Raw genomic sequence first — 14,314 nt, 5'->3', positions numbered from 1 at the left:
TATGCAAATCTGTTTTGGTCGAACGGCGAAAAAAGGACTATAGTCCCCCATAACTTTTCTTTATGGTTTGTCTCAAACTTAAAGGAAGTGTATCATGAAGTTTGCGAGGCACAGAAATCTCAGGGAAAAGGTAGAGTAGGGCTCTAGATCACGGAAACGAGCGCGGTAATCGCCGTAAAAAAAAACGGCGTTGAAGACGACGCTCTCTCCTACGGAATCACGCCACCTTTGTGTACGCGCCGTGTTCACGTGCGAGCGGTCAAAGATCAATGAAGTCTGCTCACTAGTCTATTCAAGTGAAACCAACGAATATGCTGCTGAGAGGACCGACGCCGTTTCTTTACGATGACTAGGGGATGATGAGAGGGGCTGTAATCTACAACCCAAACTCTACGTTTTCCCTGAGGTTTCCGTACTAGATCAATTTTGTGATACGCCGCCTAAGAGATAGAACATCACTTTCTCATAGAGAAGTTAAAACTTATATATGTGGTAAATGCATGGTAGATAAATACGTTATTTTCTCATATGTTTGCATTATCTCTCCTGTCCTGTGTAACGCTCTGGCCCTCTCTCTTTTAACTCATACCTAGTACGGCGCACAAGGAACGACAGAGTTTTTTCTTTGGCAAGAAACTAGCCTAGTTTGGAAAGAAGTTATAACGAAGTGTTAGTATAGAAAGAAAGGCATAGAAGTATAGTAAGGAATTAAGCGAACACCTAGCACAATATGGAACCCTGGAAATATAGCGTGACGCCCTGTCAAATAACATATTGCAAAAATTTGCAGAAGTCTCCGATTTATTATTATTTATTCAGAGGTTAAATAAAATAAACCGTAGTATACCCGCTATGATCAAGAAACATGCGAAATAATAACAAAGATAAACATTCAACATGAAAATGCGAGTGTTGCTGAGATAATGATAGCCTATTCAGTGAGCAGCATCGATTCTACTTCCTCCAGTATCGCATAGTATTCTTCATTGAGGGAAAATGAGTGCTGAATAGATGTGAGATGTAAAAGAGAAAGGCAAAGCGCGCTCATTATTGGTAGTGACTTACTAAAAGCCCGTTCAACCCTGCTGTAGAAATGAGGTCCACCAAACGTTGCAGATAGGCCACCCTTTTCCACTGATCCATTCGGCTTTCCTGGAAAATGCTGGGAAATGTACAAAATGAAGCACCTAACTCATTTCTTTTCACAACATTTTTCTTTGAAAAAAGGTATTTATAAAATATGTTTCCAGAATACTACAGCTATGTTTTTTTTTGCTAAAAGCTACAAGAAAACTGCCGTGAAAGTCCACAGGTAGCAAGTCCAACAAACTTCAAAAAAACTTCTTTTTGCAGATAACTGTAAGGAGGTCGTCCCTTTTCGTAGATTCTCTAGCACTTATGATGTGTCTCCTTGAATCTACATGTTATCTCTCCAGAATTCTAACGAAGCAAAGCGCAAGTCACCGGAATTTACGTTTTGTTCTACTTCATAAGAATACTCCAACGAAAATCCATGCCACGCAAGATTCATGGGGTGATGCCTTTAAGCTGATAAGCGAGTGTATGTGAAGTGGGTGACTATTTATCGCAGAACAGTGGGAGTGTTTATCTTTAGGTGGCGATCTCGTTTATATCTTGCTATGACCTTGTTTGCGTTTCATTAACCTTGAAATAGAGTCACATTAGTAAAATTTGAAATAAAACATTAAAAGTGTGGCTACCTTGAATATCTGATCCAGGACAACCCTCTGAAGTTGTAGTACAGCATCAACACTATCAGCCTGAAAAATGCATTTGTACAACATTTGAAAAGAATGAACTGCAGCGGAAGCAATAAAAACAAGAGGAAAGAGAAAAACCTTAGCCATCTGAATCTCAAAATCCATAATAGCACGGGTAACCGCATCAGCAATGCTCACAGTTAGATCAAGAACGTTGCGATGCAAAGATGTAAGAATTGCACAACGGCGATAATTTGCAGGATCTCTGGTTAAACCCAGCTCGAACATTCTGAAAAGAAAGAAACGTTGCCCTCGTATGTATTCCATCACTAATAAAGGTATTTTCTCAATGTAGACTATTTAAAAACGAACTTACGCGTCAGATAAGCAGTTGATAGCCGCATGTAATTGTAGGTACACTCGAAACACGAGGGTGTACAGGCTCACTACGTATGGAGGAATCAACTTTTCCATCTTCGATGGAGGAGTATAGGTAAGTGTCAACAAATCGAGAATTATAGGCTGCAAAATTATTACATCACTTACTTTTACCAGACAGCAGAATAGAAAATTGATGGCAAACCTGTTCTTTCGTCGGGAGTGGCTCTTTGGGAGCGTCGACTATAAGACCAGAAGTACGCAATTCTTCAAAGACATTGGTAGAAGAGGATGACAGCCTAAAAAATGCCAAAAAATTAAAAAAAAAACATAGAGGCGTCCGTTCTTCTTCACCAAGCTTCACACTTGAGAGGACGATAATGTTTCTGAAATAGGGAGAAAAAACCAGTGACTAATGAAACTCACTTGAAGTTTGAGACAAACGGGAATTTCACCGCAAGACCCTTTATAAATAAATCAGAAAGTCGTCGCAATTGTTGTCTAAAAAAAGCGAAAGTTAGAGGATATTTTCGACGCAATTCGATAAGTAATCGATGAGTTTTTAATTCAAGAGCGGATTATTGACAGGAATATTTGAAGGCTCATGTTTGGTCATTTAATGATTATGTATAACACTTATCAGAGTGAGTGGCAAGAAGTCGCCTCGCACAGAAAGTAGCAGGTAAAGAGATGCTCCACAGTAAAGTGAGTTACTATGAAGAAGTGGTTTTTTGTAAGGTCTTCTTACTGAAGTAATTTTTCTATTTTTGGCATTTGTGAACACGTTCCCTTTGAGAACACGCACGGAAAGAACAGATTAGCGCAATAAAGTCAGTCTTTCCACTCGAGGCGGGAACTAAAGCGATGAGAGAGATGTCGGTATAATGTTGGGTACCTTCTTTTTACATTTTTGAGTGCTAGTGTTGCTGTTTTCTGTGATGTTCAAGTAGAAGCTAATCAGTTCTAGAAACTTCGTAGCTATGGGAATATAAGACCCCCGCTTATCTGTTGTGCAGCCGTAATAATGCAAATGGGTCAACATTGTCTCCGAGTTATCTTCTTCTACGAGTAGAAGCAACGCTACACAGCACGTCAAGCGACCGTATTCTCTAGTGCCAACGCTTGACATCCGCGTCAGGTGAACATCGATTTGTGCAGTCTCTGGGAGCGATTTCCGCGCGCCACGACGCGGAGTGCCGTGGTTGCACAACTCGTCGATGCTAAGCATAAAAATTAGACCGATGTTTACCTGACGCTCTAGTCCACCGGAAAGTTCTGTAAAGATGGGTCTCCACAACGCTAACCGAGACCAACCGTTCATGCTGGGTGAGCATTTGTCAGTCACTCCTGCTTCGCTCGCACCAGCCGGAAATTCTGCAGGTTATCGTCACGGGAGAAGAGAGCTGGGTTCTCTATGACTATGATAGTTGGCGTGTCTACAGGCTCCCCGAGGCGTACAGCCGCTACGCTACCCACAGCGTAATCAACATCAACAGAAGGTTCTCCTCTGCTGCTTCTGGAACCCGCGGGGAAAGCTGTGGGAGCTGCAGCCCGACAATCAGACAGTCGGCGCTGAAGTCGGCAGGGGCTAAAATCGGCAGTTGCACGAGTTGGCCAGCGCAATCCAAGAAAAGCAGCCGTGTCTCTGTTCATCTCCGCCACAACAACGCGCGGCTGCACGACACCTAAGCCACTCGCCACCAACTTGAGGGTCTGGGTTGGAAAACGGTCCTCTATCCACCTTACTATCTAGACCTATCCCCATCAGACTATTACTTCTTCGGGATTCTATTCTAATCTTAATTATTCTCCCAGAAAATTAGAACGCTGTGACAGACACTCATTGTGATTACATTAGCGCATGATCATCAATGTGTAAATAAGGAGCTACGAAACTGTAAAGAGTACAAGTGCATAAAAAATATAATAATTGGCCAGCCCAATACAAAAGAATTATGTGGTTGAGTATCTTAACCCATGTGGTACGGGAGAAAATTGAATCACAACGCTATAAAAAGGCTATAAAATTCTCACACTTATGACCTCTTTCTTATAGATCCCACTACCACCAATTCCGTCTCACGCTTACTTACATATAACGCACTCTTTTCTACCTACTGCAATTTTATAGCTTTTCATCGACATTGTTAAAAAAAAAGAAAAAAAAAACCATCTAAAACATCCTTAACATCATATGAGGTATAACCTCAAAGCGAGCCTTGTCTATGAACAAAATGCTTTAGAAGATACTAAAAAGTAGGAAATAACGTACTTGGAAACTTCCTCAACAGGTCTATAAATGATTGGTTCTTTTGCTCTTATCAGAACATCAAGATCTCTACCTTTAAGTAGTAATGTCATGGTGTCCCTGTAATTTTTAAATTACACAAATGTTGTGTATCTCTAATCCATTACTAAATAACCGGACTATGAGCGAACACGTAGTACGTAGTTACCGTATTGCATTGTCGAAGGAAATTGAAGTGCGCAACTGCTTCAGTACCAATGCTGACTTCACTTTTTCTATCTCTTTCACCTGTTAAAATGATTAAAGACTTTTTCAACAAAAAGAAAAAGAAAAAAGGTACCTTTCTTTGCAAGCCAATGATATCGAGCTTCGCCCAATCCACGGATAAGGGATCTGAAACCCTCAAAATATCACTAGAGAAAGGATATTATAAGTAGTTTAAACGGAGTCTACGACGGAAAATCATATCTACATCTACGTACGCTGATAGAACACCAGTTAAAAGGAGTAAAAAGAGTTGGGTACGCTAATATTAAACAAAACAAAAAAAGAAATAGATGATGTTAAAGCAAGGCAAAAATGTGTGGTAAAAAGACCACTTTCTCAGGTATAAAACCAGATAAAAAACCTCAAAGGAGGCAAACCCACAATTTGTCCTTCTAATATTCATTATCGAATTACTAATAATAATATTACTTGAAAAAGAAACAGAAAATCACTAGAAACTATTTAACTATTTGTCGCGCTCTAGAAATTTTAGCAGGTGAAGCAACACCGAAAAGGTGAAGCACATCACTTCGGACAAATTCGAAGTGTTCTATCAAAATAGTTCAAACTTTTTGTCGTCGACGCGTTAAGAAGAAAACGATGATTCAGAATGAAAGAAATACACGAGGAAAAACATGATGGAATGTTCATGATTCTGTTTACCTCTTGTTCGTGTCTTCTCCATCATATAAATATAGTTGCCACATTTTGCAATAGATGGAAGGAGCCGCTGCATAAACGAAGGACACAAATCTTCTATCAGAATATAGTCTTTCGAATCAAGTCTGAAACAAAGACGGTGATAATCTGACGATATTGATTGCATTGACCATCAGTAGATCATTGTGATTAGAGACCCACTTCAGCTTCGACGATGACATGATCTTCGATATCGCCGATGATGAAAGAGCCGACGTGGGCCAGATAATGAACTGGAAACGAAACCTAAGCTTCGATGTTAACCACCTGTTAAAATGGAAAGTGTCTCAAGAAGTTTAGTAAAAAAAAAAACCTCAAATTCACAGTCATCCACTAAGCCTTGCTCTACCCACGTTCCTACTCGACACGAAAACATTTTCCAAGCAACCTAAAACATTAATACAATAGAAAAAGTAAATCAAAAGCAAATGCAAGAGAAGTTCAGAATGAAAAGTCCCATATTTCAATTTCGTTTCAAACAATCACATAGAGAAAACTGAAGAGTATCTCTTTCAAATGAGGAGTAGCAAGCACATAGTTCTGGAGTAGGGAGGAAGGAAGGCTATTCAGAGCACAAGCTTAAATGTAATCAACACTTTAGGGTAAACAATATTAATTTTTAGAAAAGGAACAAGAAAAACGATTTCAATTTTAACTTAATTGAGCTATAACGAAGCAAAAAGTATGGAAACCTCAAAAATTTCAGAAAGATCTTTGATATCTTTCACTATAATAGCTTCTTCGCGCGCACGATATAACATAGTCAGAACTTGTCCGCCGATAAGCATTTCCTGCAAAGGCGATATAACAAGAACTGTTAAAAAGAAGAACCGATAAGAACCTCAACTAACCTTTTTTATAGCTTTTATAATATCTGCATATACTTTAATAGAAGATTTCACAGCAGAAACACTTCGACTGAGGGTATTTAAGCCATAGTCAGCGAGCTGCAACAAGTTCGGCTTTAAAATGGAATCACTGTAAGAAAACGGTTGAAAGAAAGAGAGTACTGTGACGTTGTATTTAATCTGCAGTACGAAATTAAACGACAATTTTAGTAAAAGCTTAGAATTAAGAAGATAAAATTGTAAAGATAAAGAAAGGTGATACAGGATATTTGATTAATGGAGAATTGGACATTGCTGCTTAATTTGCGGTCAAGCGCAAGACTTACGTCATACTCGTCAGTTTCAATTAGAGGTAGTAGAAGTTCGTTCAGGCGTTTGACGACTTCGTAAGCAACTGCACGTGCGGTCAGTGAAAAAGAGCGATCGTGTTTCAGATCTGAAGATCAGGAAGGGAGAATAAAACATAAGAAATTGGAATTATCTGTGAGTTTCAAGGTGGTCGATGTGAATTCATTTTTCTTCTTAAGAAAAACCAAATTGAAACTATCAGACATTTTTGATGCTTCCATCTCTCACTTGTTTGGAGTAACATTTGTGACAAAAGCGAAAAAGAAATATGAAAAACAAATCAAGGAAGAACAAAAAAGTGAAAAAGAGTGGAAAAGACTACCATAGCCGTACGTTCGTATATGCCAGATGTCGATGAGCACGTTCTTAAACCTTTCAACAGCAGACCTGAAAAAGAATAGCTTACTCTAGAAAATCGATAGCGCATGAGTATTAGAGTGGGACAGACGGTGAAATCTTACGTTTTCGCACCTCGTGAAAATTATGTCTTCCTAAGTCACCAAAAAGCTGTTTCCGATTAAAAATAAGGACTTTTTTTGTTTGACATACAGGAAGAAATTCTGTGCGATATTATGTGTGTGAGTTCTAGCATTTGAAAACCGCTGCAGAAACAATTGATAAAAAAAATAAGCGCAACTCAGACATAAAAATTCCTTCGGGAAAAAGTGGAAATAAACGATAAACTTCCCCCAAAAAATCAACATTAACGAACCTCATAAAAGGGTCAAGCGAAGGATTAACTTTGAGCGAAACCGGAGCATCAGAATCAGTGCTATAACCAAAGCGAACGTTTTCTGTTTCGTATCCCTATAAACTCATTCATTCATTCATTGAAACTTCTTCGGCAACTTTTCGCATTATTGATAGGTGATAATCGAAACAGAAGAGATGAAGACTCACTGCTAAAAACATTCGCATTTCATCATTCATAAAATGCTCCTGCTCTTCTGGAGTCACGTTTATCAAAGCAGTAAACTAAATACAGACAATGAATATTACTTGAGACAGAAACAATCCTGCAAAAAATATCTTAAACATTCAATCCTCCCTTTAGGAATGGACCAACCTCAGTTTTTAATGGACGATACCATGGACACGGAGGATAGGATCCCAAAAACGCGAACCGCTTCGAAACTTGAATTTAAAAGTCTTTACAAAAGAGACATAAACAACGTGGTGAAGAATAAGAATTGCTCACCAATCTCTTGCCGAGCAATTCTCCAATGTGGAACGGTAATCATCACATAGAATACACTTAATCTAGAAACGTCCCAAATCTTGTAACAGTTCAAATGATGCGGGCAGAGAACACTTTCAGAAGCAACGAAGTAATAACGGACGAATAACTAGAAAATGAGAAGAGAAACAAGGTTCAGTGAGTAAATGCAAGGAGAGGTAACAATCATCCTGTAATCCTCCCAAAGAAAGGTAATAATCCTTCTGAACTTTCCGTTTTTTAAAACGTAATTTTCTCAATAAATACAACAGCAACACAGCTGCCAAAAGTAGTTTTATCCGCTAGTAAAATGAAGAATATGTGTGGAAGAACAAAACTACATACACATTTGAGTTACAGGAGGTTTACCTTCACGTGCACTTCTGACTAAATAGATTACTAGATGGTATCTCGACTAAACTTTCATATCACCCACAACTGAGTTTGATAAAATCTTCAACATGGCCCGTCTATCAACAATGTGTAGCTGTGGATGAATATGAGTACGCACGGAGCGCATCCAAAAAATAAGTACCAAGTAAGTACGTGACCAAATGAATTCTAATATGAATCTAGAATCAGTCACAGTCACTGCTTCAAAACCTTCATGGCATTCACTGATACATTTCTATGCAACCAGTGAGGACTCTAAGCTCTCATTGAGAAAAAAAATCACGTTATATATTTTTGTGCTATAAATCCCCTCCGCCACCTAAAAGAATGATCAGAATATGCAGAACCGCCGACGTCGAAAATATATCATTGTAGCAAAGAACTAGTGTGGAGCAAACGAAGGAATGATTATGAAGATAAAATTTATTCAAATCCTAATACAATGGCATGCTATAATATATGAGACAAAATTATTCATTATTATTATGCGTGTACCCGGTGATCTGCACCAATCGCCTCTGTGACGTTTGCAAAGCCGTCCCTTCTCAATAGTTCGGCTAGCTCTCTTTTAACCTAAAAGATGGCATTGAGAAGTATTCCATTACTTTTTTGAAAAGTCCTGTTGGGAGAATATTACAGAGGTCGAGAGCTCATGAGTACATACAGCAGCGCTACTCTGGCACCAACCCGCAGCCTCAACCAAAAAAAAACTTTTCCAATCCGTTTGAAACAGAATAACGAAGGATTTAAGCTTACTATACCGGCTAGAAATACATGCTAAACAGTGGCTGTAGCTATCCAATGAATATGAGAAACGAGAGTTGAGATGAGAGTGTTCTTCATTTCAGCATCTCGAATGCTTCCCAGATATATTTCCTCTGCTTTCTAACTAACAAAATAATGAAGAAAATGTGGATTTCTTAAAATAAAGACTTTACGGCAACCCTAATCTGGTTTTTAAATAGTGCAATATTAACGAATTTAACAAAACTCTGGAAGAATCCACCTCAAAACTTTGTGCATCGTGAACGGTTCGCTTTTCTGAAAGAACTGGTCTGAGAAACTACCTTTCCGATGACAGGAAATCCTTGAAAGACAAAAGCAGAATACAGCTGAACCACTGATGCACCCGCACGTATTTTCTCATAAGCATCTTCTCCACTGGCAATTCCACCGCATCCGATTATTGGTATTTGTCCCTTAGTGAACCTGCAAATACATGCACTTTTGAACGGAATTAAAACGGTTCAAGCATCTAACATTACCTATACATTTCCCTCACACATTCTGTGCTCAACTGCCGCAATGGAGCACCACTTAATCCCCCTGCCTCTGTTTTGTGTTCACTTGCCAAACCTTCTGGACGTGATATTGTGGTGTTCGAGACGATTAAACCATCAACTCCGTACTTGGGATCAATAACTACCTGAAACAGTGTAAAACACAATGAAAACGCAGTCCAAATATAATACAATAGACGGAAGTCACCTGCGCAATGTCCTTCCTTTCAGAATCTATGAGATCGGGTGCAATTTTGAGCAAAACCTTCGGCCGGGTATCCAATTTCTTGGCATCAATGACATATTTTGTGTGCAAAAGCAACTAACAGAAAACGAGAAACATAATTCAACTTCTGGTAGAGTTCTTACAAGTGACACTCACATTTTCTAGGTCAGATTTCTTTTGCATGGAGCGAAGACCAGGAGTGTTGGGCGATGAAACGTTGATAACAAGGTAATCGCAATATGGAGCAAAATAATTGATACCAATCTCGTAATCAACTCTGAAAGCAATTTGATATTCGCGTTCTTATAAACAACTCTAATGGAACTAACTACTCATTACAATGAAGAAGTCATGCTACAGTAATAGTAAACATAAGACTAACTTGGCATCACCGGTTGTCTTGTTCTTCCCAAGGTTAATACCAAATACAGCAGATTTATCCCTCCAATGAGCTCTTGCAGCTTTGACACGTTTTAAAACTTTTGTGGCACCATCACTGTTGAAACCGTAACGGTTTATAACTCCCTGAAGACCTTAACGCAAGAATTTCACTAAACAGAAGATTTTATTAGGTTGAGGAATAAGTTCTTTCCATTTTAATCGATCGTTTGTTTACAGCGATTCTTTTGTCGTAAGGCCAATCGTAATATACCATTTTAAAGAGGTTTTTCTGCTCTACAAACCTGTTGTAACCATTTTTTCGATAACTAAATGTTGCCTTAATTTCAGGCCTCTGAAATGGACATTCCAGGCGGTAAAAACAACATTTTCGACACCTCCTTTACTTCGCCTTTCGCCGAGGTCAAAAGCCACCGAAGCTGCTCGGGATATTTGCGCCGTGTATGGAGAGGATGCTATAACTGCGAGGACTGCTCGAAATTCGTTTGCCAAATTCAAAATGGCAATTTCGACCTGGACGACTCTCTCCGCTCTGGTCGACCTTCTGACTTCGACGAGGATAGTCTCAAAGCGCTTTTGAAGGAAGACGGCCGTCGATCAAGTCGGGAATTGGCCGAGAAGATGTACTGCGACCAAAAGACAATTTTGAACCATCTTCACTCGATGGGATTTGCCGAAAAACTCGGAGCTTGGGTACCACACCCGACAACGCACGGCCTCCACAGCAAACATCGTCAAAGCCGCCCTCCAAGAGCTCGATTGGGAAGTCCTTCAGCACCCACCGTACTCTCCGGACCTTGCGCCAACAGATTATCACCTTTCCGCTCGCTGTCGAACCAAATGCGAGGTGTGACCTTCGACAACAACGAGGACCTCGAAAATTGGCTCAACAACTTCTTCGAGTCCAGGCCCGGCGGTTTTTGGCAAAACGGTATTAACAAGTTGGTCGAGAGGTGGGAGCAGGTCGTAAACAATGACGGAGAATACATAGGTGATTAGTTGCTTGTTATAATTGTTGTAAAATATCAGGATTTTTCAATAAAGAAAAAACGGAAAGAACTTATTCCTCAACCTAATACAAGCAGAGCACTTCACCTCATCTTCGAGGAGACGAAACACTCGAGGTTTCGGATTTCCTGGCTGTGGTATGGGAGTTATGGATCCTACTTCGATAAGGCCGAATCCTGACTGTTCCGCCAAAGGACGAATAGCTTCACCATTTTTGTCGAACCCAGCTGCTAACCCGATGGGATTGCTCAGATGCTTCCCAAGGAACTATAAATATAACTTTTTATCGCCAATCAAATATTATTATAATAATTAGTAATAACTAATAATTTTAAAAAATAAAACAAAATAAAATGATTATAATTATCAGCTAATTTATTGAAAACTGCGCATCGTTTATTGCAACATAAAATTTACATACACAGATATTTTCATTGTTTTTCCATAATGAGGAGGAAGAAAGCAGCAAAAAAGGAGACTGATTGCGTTTTTCTAGAACCAAGGCAAAATCTCCCACAATTTGAGACAGTAACGGGAACCACTGGAAGGATTTGAAACGCAGCTCATTAGATTGTCGTGGCTTTTTAACGTTTTCTGATGTTCTCACAAATAAAACAATCTTTAAAATTCAAGGCACACATTCTTTTACATATCCACATTTAATTTAAATTTATATCAAACAAAATGTATGATCCGTTTAGGGTTGAACACCTGGCATTGGAAATGTCACCCACACACCACCGAGACCAAAAAATCGAAAGTTTTGTGCATTTAACTGTGCAAGTGCATAACAACACTGACGTGCCACATTCACTCTGGTAACGAAAGCGAACCTCACATTCCAATTCAGGATATTCTTTCCGATTTGGTCCGAATCGAGGAAGGAGACCCCACGAGGCTGCTTTAATAGCCAGATTATGCGCCGTTTCCCCATCAACGTACTTGTGAATGACAGGCATCACCTACAACAACGTCACTTTATTAATAATTATCTCAGCACAACTTGAAATGCGCGGGGCAAGAGGTACCGCCTTTCTGTAGAACGTTTCCGATCCCCACAATACTTCCAAGGCGCCATACCCTAACACTCCTCCACTGACAATTATTATTGTGGACTTCGTGATGTAACCGGTTGGTAAGCGACTATACATTGCAAGAAGAATAACGCTAATCCTGAAAGAATTAAGTCAAATATATTCCAATGTGTCAAAAGTGATGGGTCTTCTCTCACGAAGGTGAGCTTTACGAAGCACACATCACATTTGTTGCAAACCCACACGAATACGTCCCTGCACTATCAAGGATATATGTCAAACTATTAAAATTCTCTTATTAATTACCACAACCACTGACAACGACTCGTGGATAACGATTGTGGGCGGACAGTGATTTTTTTTTTTTGACAAAGGATGTCTCACTTTTTTTACCATCAGGAACACACTCACGATTACCGACGGCGACATAAGAACCAAGAACGGGGACTCTTTTCTTCTGGAAATCTTTATATGCTCACCATGACTGCATATGTCCCACTTTGGATTTATTTTTGCATGTAAGATCTTTTTTTTTTGGAGAGTGATACATCGATATACATATTCTTCTATATAAGCGTAACGTCGAAAAAAAGCAGCAGAGAAGCGTTTTTTTTTCAAGTGAAAAAAACCTAGTTAAAAGTATAAATTGTGATATTGTGAGTAGACGCAGAGCTGGGAAGGAATGAAGTGTCATTAATAAGTAAGTAGTAAGATAAGTATAAATTATCAAAAAGCCTCTTCGCGACAAACTCATACGATAGTGCTTGAATGAATAACTCTAAATAAAAACATTCAAAAAAAAAATGAGACTGTAAAGGCTACGGCTGCAGACTACAACTAAACAGCTATTTGTATAGCACAGATATCAGCGCATCAGATGGTTTGGTACGATTTCCTTTTCAACTCTACTGTTTGCAGTAGAATCAGCACAAACACAAGCACATCGGGGGAAAGTGTAGTTGGGGGCACTCAGTGTGATTCATTTCTGGACGTTCTATCTTGCTTTTTTTTATCTTAATCACTTCAGCTTAAATGTCATAGATCCTCTAAGACTATTGCTTGCGTTCTAGGCCCCCGACTGATTTAGTTATTTACTTCCAGAAATAAGCGTCCCATTGAGTGCCACCCAACTACATTTTACTCGAACATTTCCCCTCATATCTATCCTATCAGTCCGTAGGCTTCCAACATAACATGCGACTACGATATATGCCTGGAAAAATTGCATTTAAAAGAGGAAATTTGTCTCCAAAACATGAGATCATTCAGGGATTCTTGCAATTCCAACGATACCGCTCACCTGCTCAAATTTTCTATGCTCCTTAACACCATATTCGCCTCACGGAAAATTACTACACCAGTACCAGTATCCTACTTCATTTATTTGTATCCTTAGTGATATTGATAGTTGGTTCTCTTTAAAGCAGGGTTTAACGAACATCCACTACAATAATTGGCGCACATGTTACCGTTTGCTTCTTTCAGACAATATGGACGCGTTTAACGAGCACATTCCACTCTAAAAGTTTTGATTTATGATGCAAAATCACGTGAACAGTGTAATGTGGCCCACTCTCTAATTGCCCGTAAATGACTGGAAGCAGAGCTTTGCAGCATGCACATGACTGGCTTTCAGACCTGCTGCACAATCACAAACACCTCGACGACAGCATGGGGGGCAACCAATCGCTAATACCTACTATAATTCGCGCACTCAAGCTCCACGACGGTGTCTGAGAATTATATCGGAAGTCCTAATCTATCCTTAGGAGACGGAACATGCCAATGGGATGCAGCACCCCGATTTCTAATCAGACCGTACAAGACGTTTCGTAACATTCATCGAAAGTCAATTCCTCAGGTTAAGATAAAGGAAAAAATTAGAGGAACACATGACGCGTGACAAAAATGTACTTGGGAGAGGGTTTTCAGCTCTCGACCCCGCTCTTATTTCTGGAACCTCCATCTTGCTTTTTCTCCTAGTAACCTATGCTTGAGCAGGTCTAGCGCAGTCGGTTACAGGTCTAGCTGCCTGCACGATCGATCGGAGGTTCGAATCCGCCCTACTGCTCACCAGGCCTTTCATCCCTCAAGATTCGATAAATTGGTACCACGGTTGTCTGGGTTGTCTAAAAACACTGACTTGACACATCGGCTATCCACCGCAAGTCATTGTATAGGCCAGTTACACGTCCGTGAACCTCAAACTATTCTGAATTAAAGTGAACGCGAGGGCGCATCCCAAGCGG

The 14,314-nt window shown here is 39.7% G+C and overlaps 1 protein-coding gene across 3 annotated transcripts; it reads right to left on the bottom strand.

Moving 5' to 3' along the window:
* Positions 1-931: 931 nt before the first annotated feature.
* RB195_013308 (uncharacterized protein) lies at positions 932-13,397 on the bottom strand (the record flags this gene model as incomplete). 3 transcript variants are annotated; one of them, XM_064203065.1, is made up of 31 exons in its annotated part: positions 932-1,003; positions 1,066-1,152; positions 1,722-1,781; positions 1,860-2,010; positions 2,098-2,243; positions 2,305-2,398; positions 2,526-2,600; positions 4,372-4,467; positions 4,556-4,635; positions 4,688-4,740; positions 5,278-5,399; positions 5,476-5,546; positions 5,627-5,701; positions 6,006-6,104; positions 6,165-6,260; positions 6,488-6,597; positions 6,832-6,896; positions 7,222-7,316; positions 7,410-7,484; positions 7,576-7,643; positions 7,708-7,855; positions 8,614-8,691; positions 9,186-9,327; positions 9,384-9,544; positions 9,607-9,720; positions 9,781-9,901; positions 10,007-10,149; positions 11,119-11,298; positions 11,865-11,993; positions 12,060-12,204; positions 13,366-13,397. In XM_064203065.1, 31 exons carry the CDS (start codon positions 13,395-13,397, stop codon positions 932-934), a joined length of 3,183 nt encoding a protein of 1,060 aa, XP_064058944.1. The 3 variants fall into 3 exon arrangements, with proteins under 3 accessions (XP_064058944.1, XP_064058946.1, XP_064058945.1); XM_064203064.1 differs by lacking the exons at positions 8,614-8,691; positions 9,186-9,327; positions 9,384-9,544; ... (5 more) ...; positions 12,060-12,204; positions 13,366-13,397 and having other exon boundaries at positions 7,708-7,750; XM_064203063.1 differs by lacking the exons at positions 932-1,003; positions 1,066-1,152; positions 1,722-1,781; ... (16 more) ...; positions 7,576-7,643; positions 7,708-7,855 and having other exon boundaries at positions 8,602-8,691.
* Between the last annotated feature and the right edge of the window lie 917 nt (positions 13,398-14,314).

Source organism: Necator americanus, chromosome V (genome assembly GCF_031761385.1).
Source record: "Necator americanus strain Aroian chromosome V, whole genome shotgun sequence".
Classification (NCBI taxonomy): Eukaryota; Metazoa; Nematoda; class Chromadorea; order Rhabditida; family Ancylostomatidae; genus Necator; species Necator americanus.
Note: the sequence above shows the minus strand (reverse complement) of the source record. Positions and strands in the feature narration are given on the sequence as shown.